This window comes from Mytilus californianus, unplaced genomic scaffold (genome assembly GCF_021869535.1).
Source record: "Mytilus californianus isolate M0D057914Y unplaced genomic scaffold, xbMytCali1.0.p SCAF_1, whole genome shotgun sequence".
Classification (NCBI taxonomy): Eukaryota; Metazoa; Mollusca; class Bivalvia; order Mytilida; family Mytilidae; genus Mytilus; species Mytilus californianus.
In genome coordinates this window covers 7,539,995-7,556,313 of record NW_026262581.1, presented here as the reverse complement: position 1 = coordinate 7,556,313, position 16,319 = coordinate 7,539,995, and the positions used below count along the sequence as shown (strand labels likewise).

Genomic DNA, 16,319 nt, shown 5'->3' with positions numbered 1-16,319 from the left:
CTTTTCTTAGAACATGGCCTATCCAATTCCATCGCCTTTCTTTAATTTCTGCGCTGATGTCTCCTTGTAAGGTTAGGTTGTATAGGTCTTTATTACTTATGGTTTTTGGCCAGAAGATCTTGCTTAAGGTTAAAAAGTCTACACCTGATTTTATGATATACGTAGAATTGGACAGATATCCTTTGGAAATCGATATAAAACTCCGTATAATTAACTACTGGACAAAATTATTGTCTTGAAAACAAGAAAAACTTCCTGCAGTTCTATAAAAGTACTCATTGTATAAATATAAAAATGAATGATAACTTGGTTAAAAAATGTTAAATCCATTCTAGATGAATTTAGTTTGTCATTTGTGTGGGATAACAACATCTTGTCGATCAGTTTAAATAGAAATGGCACACTAATGTGCTAGAATCACAAACAAATCTAAACTATCGTATGTATAAAGAAAACTGTGAATTTGAATATTATTTTAAAAATTTAGACGGTAGAAATATTATTACACTATGCATATGTTCCAAGTCACGCTTACAAAAAAGAATCTATTCCATTAAACTGAATTTAGCGACATTGTCGAGTATTGTGAGTTTTCGGATCTTTACCATCTCCATGTTGACCAATTGTGTGTCAAAATATGGACGTCAGTCTTCGGGTATATAATTCCATCATTCAAATTTCCATAGGAGCTAATGCTGAGTGTCTTTTTTAGTAAGCAATTGTGCTTAGAATTTTGTTTATTTTACCCGAAACTACTATAATGTGTTATAGTGTGTTATAGTAGTCTCAGATTTTATGTATTGTAATATTATAATTTATATTGCCGTGCCCAAACGTCGTAAATCTGTTCGTGCAAAATAAATATTGCGTTTATTAGGGTCCTTCACTATATATTCTTTAATTATTCTTTTATGCCGCATTTGATGTCTCTATTGAATTCTGAATAGTTTTGCCCATTAATCTCTATTTTTTATATTTTCGTGTTTTAGCACTTCTTCATTCTCTATTTTTGATATTTTAGAATCTCCATTATTTTCTATTTTTGATATTTTAGAATTTCCATTATTTTCTATTTTTTCATATTTTAGCACTCCATTATTCTCTATTCTTTACTTTAATTGGTCCATTTCTCTCTGTTCTTTATTTTTTACCTCCTTTTTTATATTCACTTAGCACCCCATTATTCTCTATTCTATAAACCACATCCAGACCCTCGTATATTATGTAATGAATATCCCGGTCTTTAATTTAAAAAACTAGAGGCTCTAAAGAGCCTGTGTCGCTCAGTAACCTTGGTATATATGCCACATGATATCACATGAAACAAAGGACACTCTCCAACATTGTAGACGAGAATAGACTGCATGACAAACATCTCTATTTTGTTGATCTTGTATTACTGATCTTGTAGTCTGTTTAGTTTCTCTCTATCTTCTTTAGTTTTTGCTCAAGACACAAAAGAGGGTAAAAAAATCCTCATTTAAGGGGCAATCACTCCTATGAAGAGTGACAGTCTACTAACTTATATCGGCAAAATTTGACTTTTTAATAGATCTTGCCTTGCTGATCATTTTTGTGATTTAAAGTGTTTATTTATCTATTATAATTTAAATCATATTAGGCATAACGGAAAAAAAAATTTCTTTCTAAATATCATAGTTTTCATGATAATAGGCAGAAATGAAAAAAATGGTAAAATTTGTCATTTATGGGCAATAACTCCTATAAGAATTTGTCTAACAGTTTTGAGGTATATGGACAATTGGTAGAGCTCATTATTCTGAAGATTTTTGCTCCTTTCAGATTTTCTCTATTTATAACGGTTCAAAAAATAATAGACAAAACCTATGTTCTATTTTTAGCCATGTCGGCCATGTTGGTTGGTAGGCGGGGTTATCGGACACATTTTAAAACTTGATACCCTAATGATGATTGTGGCCAAGTTTGGTTAAATTTGTCTGAGAAGATTTTTGTAAAAGATTACAAAAATTTACAAAAAATTGTTAAAAATTTACTATAAAGGGCAATAACTCACTTTTTTAAAAAACTTTTTAAGGGGTCAATTGATCATTTTGGTCATGTTGACTTATTTGTAAATCCTACTTTGCTGAACAATATTGCTGTTGTTTTGGCCCAGTAGTTTCAGAGGAGAAGATGTTTGTAAAAGTTAACGGACGACGACGACGGACGATGGACGACGAACGTCAAGTGACTTGGTCCATTGGGCCAGGTGCGCTAAAAATGACATTGATGCGTTGAAATGTGCTTTATTGTTTGATGGTCGCTGTATTTTCCTATCACAATGTCAAAAGCGTATTTCCCGCGATTTAAGAAGACACTTCGGAATACCCTTTGGAGAGGCAAAACTTAGAATCGGTCATGCGCAGATCGGTGGTTGTGAAGATCAACGACATGGAGGACAGAACAAATTCGAGACGATTTCTGCCATAAATGTGAAGATTTCTGTTTAAAAATGAGAAAATAACTCTATAGAAAAAGAAAAGACGGACTAGGTAAATTATAACCTTGCATAAATAAAGAATCGAAAGAACATTAAGACCATTTGTATGTTATAACCAACAAATGTATCTCAGCTGTAATGCTAAATTAGTCAATAAAGAATCTGTAGACCCCAAGTCAGGTAATTTCGTCAAGGATTTGTATAGTAAGAACCTTCTTGCTATACAAATCCTTGATTCGTGAACATAATGTTAAATGAACTGACTTACAGGACAAAACCAAATAACCAGCCAACATGATAATACTGGTAGTAGTTCACTACGTACTGAACAGGTTGCCTGGTTGGGGAGGATCCTCGTAAATGGGTACTATCCTCATTTTTGAGGGTGGTAAAGGGGGGGTCTGAACACGGAAACACGGTAAATAAAAATCGCAAAAATGTTGCACGGAAAATAAAAATCGGGAAAAACAAAATCATAAATATTAAGGAAAAAAGTACTAGAAGTTATTACTCAGCCGTTCTTGGAGATCATGCAGTCATTATTACTGGACATGAAGACCTTGCGGTCACCTTTTAGCGTCCGCTTGTTGCATCTGATTTGAAAAAAAATATTATTCATAGTTATACTGTTATTTAAGTTCTTATAGGCTACAGTTCATTAATACACAATTTAAACAATATCCGCGCTAACTTTGAATTAGTCCCTGTTTACTTTTTAATCAAATGCGAGACAAGCACGAGAAATAAAGAGTCCCGACACGAAACACGGAAAATGAATAAGGGGAAACATGAAGCACGCACATCGGACTAAACACGAGAAAATGAGAAATAAAACGTCAAAACATGAAAACACGTGAAATAAAAAGGCCGAAAACGTTCCACCAAGATAACCCTTTACCACCCTCATTTATGGGTATCATATCCCAAACCGGGTATCAATTTTCAGTGATAAATATAAAAACTTTGGATTGAATAATTTTTTTCTATCTTTTGGGTAAAGGACAACATTTTGCCTGAAGACACCATGACTGAAATATCATCAGGATAAAAGTTAACAGCCTTCAAAAAGTAGGATTTTTGGAGGCCATTATCTTTGTATTAAGTTCTCATTTAAACTATTGTTAAAGGGAAAAACGTTGCCATTTATATGAATATTTGCGCCATGACGGCTATTATGAAGAAATACAAAATTCGATTTTTATCACTGTAAATTGATACCCAATTTTGGGGATAGTACCCATTTATGAGGATTCTCCCCAACCTGCTGAACATAAATTATCCATTACTGGATGTGCAATATATTTTGTAATTATATTTTTTTATATACTAAAAAATTATACAATCAATAGTTAAAACATGCTGTTAATAAGAAAATTAGGAAAAAAGATTTCCTTTTGAACGCCTCTTATTCACCTAAAAATTGTAGAAATACACGAGGGGATGTTAAACAAATAGGAAGTCTTCCTGAAAATTATTTCAGTGCAAGTGCAACATTGTTTGGTATTTTATGGCACAACTTCCAATTATGAAGTAACTGTATATGTGGTTTTAACAAGATCAGCACATAATGGGCCCTTAATGATGGTAAATGTATTCTTTTTAACAATGATTTGAAATGTTATTTTAAGCTAAATATTTCATAACAGTGTAAAGTTATATACAAAATTTAAACATTTGGAAAAATTATTTCAATATAGCATGTAAAATTGGGATGCATTAAATTTTATCTATCAGAAAGTCACCTTAAACAATTCGTGCTGAAAGCCTACAACAAAGAAAACTACCTGCTAAAGTGTTCTTTTTTATTTGATTTTTTTTCTACTACACATCTTCAGCCAAATATCCCCTTTTTACCATTTAAGTTAGCAATTGCTTTTTTTATACGACCGCAAAAAAATTTTTGTGGTCGTATATTGGTATGACGTTGGCGTCGTCGTCGTCGTCGTCGTCGTCCGGCGTCGTCGTCGTCCAGCGTCGTCGTCCGAATACACATTAGTTTTCGCACTCTAACTTTAGTTTAAGTGAATGGATCTCAATGAAATTTTACCATAAGGTTCAATACGACATAAGGAAGGTGGGGATTGATTTTGGGGGTTATGGTACTAACAGTTAAGGAATTAGGGGCCAAAAATAAGCATTTTTGTAACTTCCAGACATAACTTGTGTGTAAGTATATGGATCTCTCTGACATTGTACCACAAGGTTCCATATCACAAAGGGAATGCTGGGATTGATTTTGGGGGTAATTGCCTCCAAATTTTAGGAATTAGGGGCCAAAAAGGGGCAAAAAACAAGCATTTTTCTAGTTTCATGACAATAACTTGTGTGTAAGTGTATGGATCTCTCTGACATTGTATCACAAGGTTCCATATCACAAAGGGAATACTGGGATTGATTTTTGGGGGTAATTTCCTCCAAATTTTGGGAATTAGGGGCCAAAAAGGGGCAAAAAACAAGCATTTTTCTAGTTTCAGGACAATAACTTGTTTGTAAGTGTATGGATCTTTATGAAATTGTACTGCAAGGTTCCATATCACAAAGGGAAAGCTGGGTTGGAGTTTGGGGGTAATTGCCCTAAACGTTTAGGAATTAGGGGCCAAAAAGGGGCAAAAAAACAAGCATTTTTATTCTAGTTTCCAGACAATAACTTGTGTTCAAGTGAATGGATCTCTCTAAAATTGTACTGCAAGGTACCATACCACAAAGGGAAAGCTGGGATTGAGTGTGGGGGCGATGAATCATAAGGGGGTTCAAAAAATTGGGGGGGGGGGGGGATTTTTTTTTCTTTTTTTTTTTTTTTAAATTTTCCATTTTAAATTGGTTATTTCTGATTTATATATAAAAGCAAATAATAATGATATGGTTTGAATAGCATACATGTGAACCTCCCGACAGATGTACAATAATCCTGTTTTCAGGAGGCTCCTCCTGACCTCCGGTTGAAGAGGAAAATTATAATCCCGTGTATGAAATTTTTCATGAATGAAAAATTTCTGCCCAACATATCATCTCAGGCATCTGGTGTAACTCACATTACCTGAAGTTATATTTTACCTGTAAATCAATTAACATGCATAATTATATGGCTTCACTTGTCAGCTTGGGTGTCAAACATACTGGTAATCAATGATTTTTTACCTCAGGCTAACTGCCGTTGTGTAACAAAAACTGTGTATTTATTGGGTTACTTCCCTTGATTTATCCTGTTTTAAGTTACTTTCCTTTTAATAATGAAAATTTTTAAAAGAATATAAATAAAATATAAATTGAACAAATAATCATAAAAGGATGGTAAATAAATGATTTTAAATGTCTTAGGACAAATAAAAAAATAATAATTTGAAAATTATTTGAGGATTCTATACTTCCTTTCAAGGCTTAAATTGAAATTTATATAATAACTATGACCCTGGTTTTACAGTTAGAATGATTTTCTGAGTATGCAAACAAAAGCTATTTGCAGATAGTTAAACAAATGTTCTGGTTGCAATAAATGTTTTATAGAATATGAAGTAAAAAATTTAAAGAACATACTGAAAAAAAAAAATGTTAGATTGAACATGTAAAATATAAAGATGGAGAAACTTTATAAGTACAAGGGTACTATACACATAATAAATTGGATGGAAAGTTGAAGAAAACACACTTTAAAAGACCATTTTTACAGCACACGGTTACATTTACGACAAAATTTATGTCGATTAAAAACCTCCTGATCTGAGTCCTAATCTCCTGACCAAATTTTCCCAATCTCCTGATCTGAGTTTCACAGTCCATCACATGTATGAATAGGTAAATTAAAAAATTATAAGTTCTTAGACCACTTTCATTCTGTGTCAGAAACCTATGCTGTGTCAAATATTTAATTACAATCCAAATTCAGTGCTGTATCAAGCTTGAATGTTGTGTCCATACTTGCCCCAACTGGTCAGGGTTTGACCTCTGCGGTCGTATCAAGCTGCGCCCCAGCGGAGCATTTTATTAATTTTTTGAGAAAGAGTCAATTTTCATGTTACTTCAAAAGTTACAATTCGAGATTTGAATGATGATATCTTTTGATTGAACTAACAAACCTTCTAAATGCTGTCATTTCTTATTACAGGTGAAACAGACAATGTTTTCAAGAGCTCATCTTTTGATTGAGAGAGAATATGAGAAACTGCAGCAATCCCCTCCATGGGTATGTTTATAACATTTGATGTCGAGACTCACAGTTCTGAATATACATTTTTCTTTTTTGCTTCCCTGAATTTTTATTTTTCAAAATGACTCCTTATGAAAAAAGATAAGTTTTGCCTGAAAATTAAATGGTGTGTGGTTTAAAAGGTAATCACTAAAAGGATATGTTTTTGCTTTGTCTAGTGAGACGTAGCTATCCTACACTCTGCTGTCGTTTGGGGTATCAATATTTAGGTTCAGTTTGTGGTTAATGTTTTTTTTTAGACATCAATGACTTTTCAAACCTTCTTGGAATTTTCCGAAACTTGGACATAAGCTTTTTTATGATCAAAAGATCTAGACAGTACATGTATAAAGAGTACAATTTTGAAAAATATTTTTTTCATTATCCTGTATTTAACTGATAGATGGACAAAGTTTTTTTCGCAGTTGACATTAAGATACAGTCTACGGTTAAAGTTTTTCAGACATCAATAGCTTTGTCAAACTTGCATTGAATTGAGTAAAATTTTGAAAACTTTTTTTTTTCATTTTTGGCCAAGTTGGACATTTTGGCTTATAATATGGAAATGTAAGGGGATGGGTGGGTTGGGAAAAGTGGCTAACTAATCTGTGTAATCAACTCCTACATAGGGGATTTCATTGTCATGTTTTATTGATAATGTTAACTTAACATTATCAATAAAACATGTTAACAGTTAAGTTTATGTGATACTTGTACTGTTAAACCTTTGATTTTTACTTTTATCCTTAAGACAATGTCAAGCACAATGCTAAGTTACATTTTATCATTAAGAACTTCTATTTGAATATGGAGATGGAGTAATGTCAGTTATTGTAAAATATTGATTAGGATATACATGTATTAAAAATCATAATTTTTTTATATAGGGAATAGAAGCTTTACCATTACAGAATGACAGTTTATTTGAATGGGTAGCCAAGATAAAAGGCTTAAAAGATTCGTTATGGGAAGGTAACTCAGATACTATAATTAGAGTTTACATTTAAATGCAACCCTGAATAATTTTGGTAAAGTTGTTGTTGTCTTATAATACAAATTAGGCATAATTAAATCAAATAAACACAAAAGACTACTTTCACATGCGCACATATTACAAATACTATTATGTTAAAAATTATTATTACCCTCACAACTATTGTGTTACACTGTTTATTAATGAAATGTCAATCTCTGACTAATTCTCAAGTAAGAAAAACTAAAGTTGATTGTTATTTTTAAATTAAAACTGTCAAACTGATTTGGTTAATTTGGTGAAAGGGAGATAATTGGATATTTAATGTGTGAACAACTTTTGGTGAAAAAGTTATTATTTAATTTTCAGGTGGAATATTTCGTGTATACATAAAATTTGATGAACATTACAATGTGAGACCTCCAGATGTCTGTTTTCATACCATTCCATTCCACCCTAATGGTAAGTTCTATTAAAAAAATTATCTACAACAAAGAAATTAATGTATGACTTTTTGTAGCAGCCTTTTTTTTTATTAAAGAAAAATGTAAAATATTCCTTATTTTTTATCCAAACAGAAGTAAAGAAGTATTCATTTTCTTAAAGTAGACCATTTAATTCTTTATTTGTTATTTTCAGTTGACATGATCACAGGAAGACCTTGTATAGATTTCCTAGACGATTATTCAAAGTGGCAAGAGTCCTACAGTCTTTCATTTATATTAATAACAATACAGGTGCATGATTTTAAATTTTCAATATTCATAAGAAATGCAGGTCAACCCTCAGCAACATTTTGGTTACTTGAACTTTTAGAAACATATTAGTTTTTAAAATTAAAGTCCAAATAAGAATAGCAATTTGATTTTCATGTTACATTCTATTTCGTTCTAAATAAACAGTAATGGAAAATTTTGGTCGTCAGATAAAGCATTAACTTAAGTTATAAAATTTGCTTTTAGGGTAATTTCAGAAATATAAAACTTGTTTACATCTAGGCTGTTGATGCCTTAGAAAAGTAATTTTAAGTTAACCTAAGTGCAGTGCAATTGTTACATAAAATTTAATATTTATGAAAACCATATGATTAAAAAATATAAGTTCCAAAGTGTTTAAAGTGCAAAGAAACAATAATTTTATTTTGTTTTTGATCTTGTGATATTTTAAATGCAATTTAAAGGTAACAGTTACGTAAAAAGACGATCTAACAGTTTTTTATGAAATTTTGCTAGCAACTACAACATGTGGAACTGCATATGAATATAGGAAAATTTAGTAGCAATAACAATATAATTTTTAAAAAGGATTCTCAGGACAGGATTTGGAAATATTAGTTTAAAGTCTGCTGAACCTTTTTTTTTTATGTCTTTGTGTATTTTATACATTTGTACAAATTTTTCAAAGTGTTACAGTTGGGTATATTATTTTGAAGTATTCATGTGAACTTAATTGTGCTTTATTTGCATGCAAATTTTCATAAAAATCTATGAGATTGCCTATTTATGATAATCAATCCTTTTTATATTGTAGAATTTATTATCCAATCCAAACCTGGACAGTCCTGTTAATCCAGAGGCATCAGATATGATTATACATTCACCTCATGCCTATAGACAAATGGTACTGGACTGTGTGGTCGCTAGTCAGCGTGTTGAAGGTAATAATTGAAACAGGTCATGTTAATTTTTATTTCTTTTGTATGTTTGAAATACATGTAACTATGGAAACTGGTATTTGTATCCAGTTCTATTCATGGTTCATTTATCTGCGTAAGCCTTCAGAGAGAAACTTCATTTTTTCTAAGAAAAGTATGCAATGAAGTAATTGTTCAAATTAATTTTTTAAGATAAATTAAAATTATTTCATTCAAGTATAAATCAAAATTATGAGATGTTTTCAGGAAATAGAAGTAGTATAGTTCACCCCATGTACATCTTTTAAAAAGTTGTGAAAAGTACACATACTACAAAAGTAAACGGTGAATTTATAAATTAACAACTAAGCTTCTTAGAGTTGTCTCCCTTTGCCAATAATTCAAAAACTGGAAACTAATTTATAATTTGAAAAAATCAAACAAATATCAGATCTAGCAGTTGCATATATCGTCTAATATGATATAATTTAGCAAATAAATAGTTGCCTTGTCTTTACAGATTTGACATTACTATAAAATTGTGTTATCAAAGCATAACTGTTATTGACATTTCCCGAAAACAATTATTTTGACATAAAAAAAAAAGACCAGTAACATTCAATAAAAAGAATGACAATGAAAGGTTTTCCAAATTTCGAATTTATTTTCAGCTGGTATAACTCCTCATTCAGAGTTGGAGTCAAGAGTAAGATTTGCCACACCCACAGAAACTACTAAAGTAGCCACAGCTGCTTATAAACCGTCCTCATCAAAGATAACTAGATTGTCATTTGACGATTATCATTCAACATGGAGTGGTATAGCTACTTCTAAACCAGCACAAGAATTGAAAAATCCACGTAAGTTTTAGATTTAATCAATGAAATTTTCCATGTTTACAAGTTGTGTGACTACTAAAATTTCTAAATTGTCTGATGATATGTAATGGGAATGATACAGGGTTTTCACTAAGGTGAGTCCATGAGTCCTGGACTCATGAAAATCTGTCTGGACTCACCATTTTCAAAACTGGTGAGTTCAAAGATGCAACCAGATTGAAATATTTTGTATAAACTGAACACACATATCATCATTTTATAGCAAAAGTTTAAAAGAAATCCGAATTTAATGTCATTTCATTGCTCTATTAGGTCATGGAGACTAAAATGATAAGTTATAGTGCAATAAAATATCTTCTTCTTACTGTTGGACTCGCCTTCAAAAATCCTGAGTGAGAACCCTGTGATATATTTCATTTAGTTCTATTATTTTTTTAATTGTGTTTGCAAAGTTTGCTGATCCTGTTGAGATTTTTACAAAGATAACTAATAATCAGCGTTCCAGCTAGGTCGTTTTCACAGGGCGGTCCGCCCCACCTTTCCCGAGTGTCGCCCTGTGCCCTTTTTACATTTTGCAGGGCGCCCTGCCTTTTTTGAAGATCGATTGGTATATTATTTTGTTCGTATTGATATGATCAGCCAATTACGAAAATTTACCTGGTGACAAGTATATGACTTGGTTTACGACCCCAAGCTAATCAACGGTTACAACAGGTGTCATTGTTATAGGTAATCCGTTTATTGGATGGGTCATTTAATGATCATCAACATTAATTCATTCAAATAGAATCGGTCAGTCGGCATTTGTCTTTGAACTTGAAGAAATGTTCATACAACTTGGGCACAATTAGCAATGTGAAATAAATAGCAAATTAAGACGTATTTTTCATTGACTGCCTTCATTTTTTATAAGAAAATAACAAAATCGGCAGCCATATTGTTGATCGTATTTACATCTTCTATGTACTGTTTATTATTCTCCAAAGAAGGAGCACACCCAAATAAAGAAAGATAACTCAATCTTATTTTTTCCTAGTATTGAGTAACCTACTAAGATATTATAAAATATGTCTTCATACTTCTGTCTTTAGAATTTATATGTTTAGGTGTTTTAAGTTATGGGAAAAGTTAAAGAGGGTCTTAGTAGCAGGGTTGGTAGGGTGCCTTGGTCATCTTTTTCTGTATTTTTTATTTTCAATCCAAATTTTCACTGTTCACTATATCCTAACATTGTGCATTTACAGCTGTTTTGTGCTGTATTGCCATTAAGCACAGAAAAGGTAGAAAGGTGAAACTTGTAAAGTGTGTCAGACCATAGAAACAGAATGAAGCAGGACATTTTTCAAAAAATACTGCATATAAAGCTTAACTGTGCCAAGCAATGATTTAAAACTTGTGTCACAAGCTGCTTGATAAGTTTTCAGCATAAAAAGTAGAAAGATAGTTTTTCTCTGGGCTAATGATGTTGTATATTTATAACCAGTGATTCAATGAACAAACAATGTTTGATTGTAATCTTTATTAAAACATGCCCTTTTCATATTATCATATCACGCGTTAAATGCCCTTTTTCAGGATTGGCACCCTGCCCTTTTGAAATCCTAGCTGGAACACTGATAATTACTATGTTTCTATGTCTGTTCACTTATCCTTTGAGAAGCAATCAAGGATAAAGAGACATGACATGGTTGTCCATGAATATAAATAAGTAAGAAATGATAAACATGTGAATAACCAAGGTATCCATACAACTTTCAGCAAGTTCTGTTTGCCTGCATTTTAAACTATTATATTAAAGATCGATCAGGCTATCTCCCTTTGCAATTTTTTGAAATTCCTGTTTCTTGCTTGTTATTTGGAAATGCATTTTAAAACTTTGCAGACATTATAAGGAAGCATTGCTAGCTTTTACTGTTAAAAATTAAGCAGGATATAAGTTAAAATTGTGTACATATAGATTCTACCACTGCATCGAGAGTGATGTCATATTTCTCCACTTGACACAGTTAGATTTGAAAATTTAACTCGATAGCAGAAAAATATTGTATTGTACGAGATTTTGGTAGTGGAATCTGTCTAATGATTTTTAGGCAATATGTAGAAAAATTTAATCCTATTTCAATGATCTGCTAAAAGATGTGTTCTTTCTATGTGATGTCATCAGGCATGGTCGCTTTTTTTTGTGACATCACAATTGGAAATTCTGAGAAAAGCAAGAAAATTTGACGTAGATTTAATTGACTTTTGACCAATGAAAAACTGAGATCAAACAAACCACATGTTGATTAAATAAAAATAATCAATAGGTCAGGAAAAGTATAAATCAAATTAGAGTTACATATACACTTAGTGTACAATTTGGAGTTTAGTATGGCGTTCATTATCACTGAACTAGTATATATATTTGTTTAGGGGCCAGCTGAAGGACGCTTCCGGGTGCGGTAATTTCTCGCTGCATTGAAGACCTGTTGGTGACCTTCTGCTGTTGTCTGTTCTATGGTCGGGTTGTTGTCTCTTTGACACATTCCCCATTTCCATTCTCAATTTTATTAGCTATGTTTCTTTATTATGCCTGTAGAGTTTTAGACTGCACTTTCAATTGACAATGCACACTTATATTTCATTTGAAAAATGTCAAAGGGAGATCATTTTTCATAGCTCAATCGAGCTTATATAGATTTGAAGATATCCCAAATCTGATCAGATCCTTACATATTTGTATTATTACCCCTCAGTAGTGTTTGCATAAAGCTGAGAGCTCTTCAAAATATAAGATGGTCATGGTGTATACAGGCATCTGTCCTAATATCTATACTGATGAGGAAATAACCATAATTTCTATTTTTTAAGGAGTAAAAATCCGTAAAAAATACTCAAATTTTTGCCACTGATACTGTTTAACCAAATACAGATATATTTTCAAAGCTTGAAAGTACAGTCATATTTCAAGATTGCATATGAGGTCAGAAACAGAATATTTGTCCCAAGTGAATTAAGGGTTACCATGAATTATGTTTAAAATTTGAGTGTTAATGTAGGAGACCACTAGATAAATCATGTTTAGTTTGAAGAGTCATGATTGTTTATGATTTTCAGTATTAGAGATGATTAAAGAAAGTACAGTTTTACAGAAAGTACATTTAGGTTTACCACAGGAAGAAATAGAAGAACAGATGAAACGACAAATAGAAGAGTAAGAATAAACTAACTTTTTCTCTGGTAAAATATGGTCAATTTATTAATTAAAATTGATGTTTGAATAAGCTTTCAGTAACTGCAAGTTCTTAAAGATCCACATGTGTGTCTTTTGTCCTATGATATCTATTCCCTGAGAAACACTATTGACAAAGCTGAAAGCCTGAAATGCATGTGAAAATGTTTCTTAAATGGTAAAAACCAAGGATATTAGTTGCCACCTGACTGCAAGTTCTTTTATTTTATATGTTTTCAGACATTCTGCACTGATGTATGGTAATTTCAAAACCAGACCTAATGAAGAAGATGAAAAAGCTGCCAAATTAGCAAGATTAAGTAGAATGAAGAAAATTTATCTTCCTCCCAGATTATCACCAAGTAAGTACAATCCTGCAATTCAGAATGGAAGAGTCAACATACAAAATCTTTTAATTTAAACTTGGATGTTATTTTCCAGTCTGTTTTGTTGCATTTCCACTTGTATAAAATCCCCACTACCACAAGATGTTTGTGTTGTGGAAAGCTGCATGTAATTATGCAAAAAATATGCTTCATTAATTTGAATTCTATTTTATTGAAAACATCAATGTGTCTGTTTTAGATAAATATTATCATCAGTATTTACAATCTGATTAAATAATCGAAAGTTGAAGTTTAAATTTTTATTATTTTGATAAATAAAATGATTCACCTTATGACCCTTGATATCTTTCAGCACCATCAACAGCTCCACCTCCAACAGGCAACAAAGATGAACCCTGGGAAAAAGAAGTAGAAGATCTTGTCACGTGGTCTTCAAAGCTAGATACTGCTGCTCTTGATGAATAAACCAGTGTTCTTTTACTTTAAAATTTGTCAACAAAGAACTAAATATTTGATATATGATCTCGTAGAAGAATCTGTTGAAGGTTCAGACATATTTATATTTATTTTTTAAACATAACACTACAGATGTAAACAATAGATAACTAAAACTTCAACAAGTATCTGTGAACAGCACTTTATCCATAATATTTGTAGGACAAAGCATGGTCTTTAACAAGTCTAGTTTAGATAACATTTTTTTGTTTTATTTTTCTAGCACACTTATTGTTATTAAACAGAAGCATGTTGTGTGTAGTGAAAAATCTCTTTCCATGAACGTAGGTCAAACTATTCCAGTAAATATATAAAAGAAGAATGATTTCTTTTTTGTTCTCTGAATGAATGTGTTTGTGTGTGAGAATGTATCGTGATCACATTTAATTATATTTGTACATAAAAATACTATATTAAAAAAAACTGTGATAAATGAACCATTTGTGTGAACCTATTTACTGGTTTTATTTCTAATATCTATAATGCATTTACCTGATTTAAATCTTACTTCTGTTGTATGATTGCCTTACTATTATACTTTTGATAAATATCAGTGACAGATTTTGTTTTTCCTCTGTTATTATTCTTGTAGAAAAGTAAGTATTTATACCCCACGCAATAAAGTTGCATAGAGTATAATGTTTTTGACTCGGCCATCCATCTGTCCTGTTCTTGTCATTGCAACTCCTCTGAAACCACACTACAGAGTTTAATAAACTTTTCATTGATTCTGACAAGGGAACAGTCAATGAAACATAACCTGCATAAACAACCAGTTGACATAGATTATCAAGGTCACAGTTAATAAGGCAATTTCCAACCAAAGACAAGGTGAAAATCTAGTGGCTCAACAACTGGCACAAGCAACCAGCATATTTAAAACTGAAAATACAAAAAACATATAAAATATCAATAGGATCTGCTTATCCTTCTGAAGCACCTGAGATCATCCCCAGTTTTTGGTGGGGTTCGTGTTGCTCAGTGTTTAGTTTTCTATTTTGTGTTTTATGTACTATTGTTTGCTGGTCTTTTTCTTTTTTAGCCATGGTCAGTTTATTTTCGACTTTGAATGTCCCTTTGGTATCTTTCACCTCTCTTTTACAATACCAATTCATTGTATATGAAATAGTTCTAGAATAAAATTTGAGTTACCAAAAACATGGAAAGTTGATAATTGAAATCTTTCAAAGCAGAAAACCCAAAAGGGCCTATACAGAACATCCAAACCTGTCTAGAGTCAATTTTTCCTAATTTGCTTCACAAGTTTTATACATTTCACAGGCAACAACAAATAGTCTATATTAGGACAACATCAAAATAGTTTTCAGTAATGTGGTATAATTTGGCTCGGAAACACATGCACCCCATTCAAAGGAAATTTAAAAACATACTTTTTCACTTCTGTACCAATATAGAATGCTATTTTTGGTATTAATATTGATTCACTCATAGGGTCTTTGCATTGGAAATAAACACATTTGTTCTAAAACCAGTTGTCGGCATGATACAGGTTATATTCTTCTCATATATTTTATGATGGTATGATACTAAACCCCTAACGGGAGGGATTGTGCTTGATTTTCATATGATGAAGACATAATCTTTCAATCAGTTTAATTGAAGTCTGGAGCTGGCATGTCAGTAACTGCTAGTAGTCCTTTGTTAATTTATGTATCATTGTCATTTTGCTTAGTTTCTTTTGTTACCTATTCTGACATGGGACTCAGACTTCTTTTAAACTGAGTTTTACTGTGCGTATTGCTGTGTGTTTGTTTATTCTACATTGGCTAGAGGTATAGGGTGAGGGTTGAGATCTCGCAAAACATGTTTAACCCTGCCACAATTTTATTTAGGGGCCAGCTGAAGCCCGCCTCCAGGTGTAGGATTTTCTTGCTGTGTTGAAGACCCATTGGTGGCCTTCGGCTGTTTTCTGCTCTTTGGTCATGTTGTTGTCTCTATGTCATATTCCCCATTTTCATGCTCAATTTTATTGCCATCACTTTGATGGCACATTGTTTGCTGTTAACTTTTTTTTCTTGTTGGGTTCATTTCTCTTATACTATAAGCAACAAGTCAACTAAATTTGGTATATAGAATTATTGTAAGGTGTACATATCTGCCCTTGACCTCATTTTCATGGTTCAGTAGTCAGTGGTAAGTTTTCTTAGTTTGGTCTG

General features: G+C 32.0%; 1 protein-coding gene across 1 annotated transcript; it reads left to right on the top strand.

Moving 5' to 3' along the window:
• The first annotated feature begins 2,372 nt into the window (after positions 1-2,372).
• On the top strand, positions 2,373-14,704 carry LOC127698960 (ubiquitin-conjugating enzyme E2 U-like). Its single transcript, XM_052202745.1, has 10 exons — positions 2,373-2,513; positions 6,564-6,641; positions 7,532-7,616; positions 7,987-8,079; positions 8,257-8,354; positions 9,148-9,274; positions 9,922-10,110; positions 13,186-13,282; positions 13,541-13,662; positions 14,000-14,704. The coding sequence occupies exons 2-10, from the start codon at positions 6,576-6,578 to the stop codon at positions 14,110-14,112; spliced, it is 990 nt and encodes a 329-aa protein (XP_052058705.1). The 5' UTR covers positions 2,373-2,513; positions 6,564-6,575; the 3' UTR covers positions 14,113-14,704.
• Positions 14,705-16,319: the final 1,615 nt, after the last annotated feature.

Bases quoted from the DNA above. Each gene is read 5' to 3' on its own strand.
- LOC127698960 (XM_052202745.1), top strand. From the start codon at position 6,576: ATGTTTTCAAGAGCTCATCTTTTGATTGAGAGAGAATATGAGAAACTG. The intron at 7,617-7,986 runs GTAACTCAGATA...TTTAATTTTCAG, and splicing joins AAAAGATTCGTTATGGGAAG to GTGGAATATTTCGTGTATAC. The intron at 13,663-13,999 runs GTAAGTACAATC...GATATCTTTCAG, and splicing joins TCCTCCCAGATTATCACCAA to CACCATCAACAGCTCCACCT.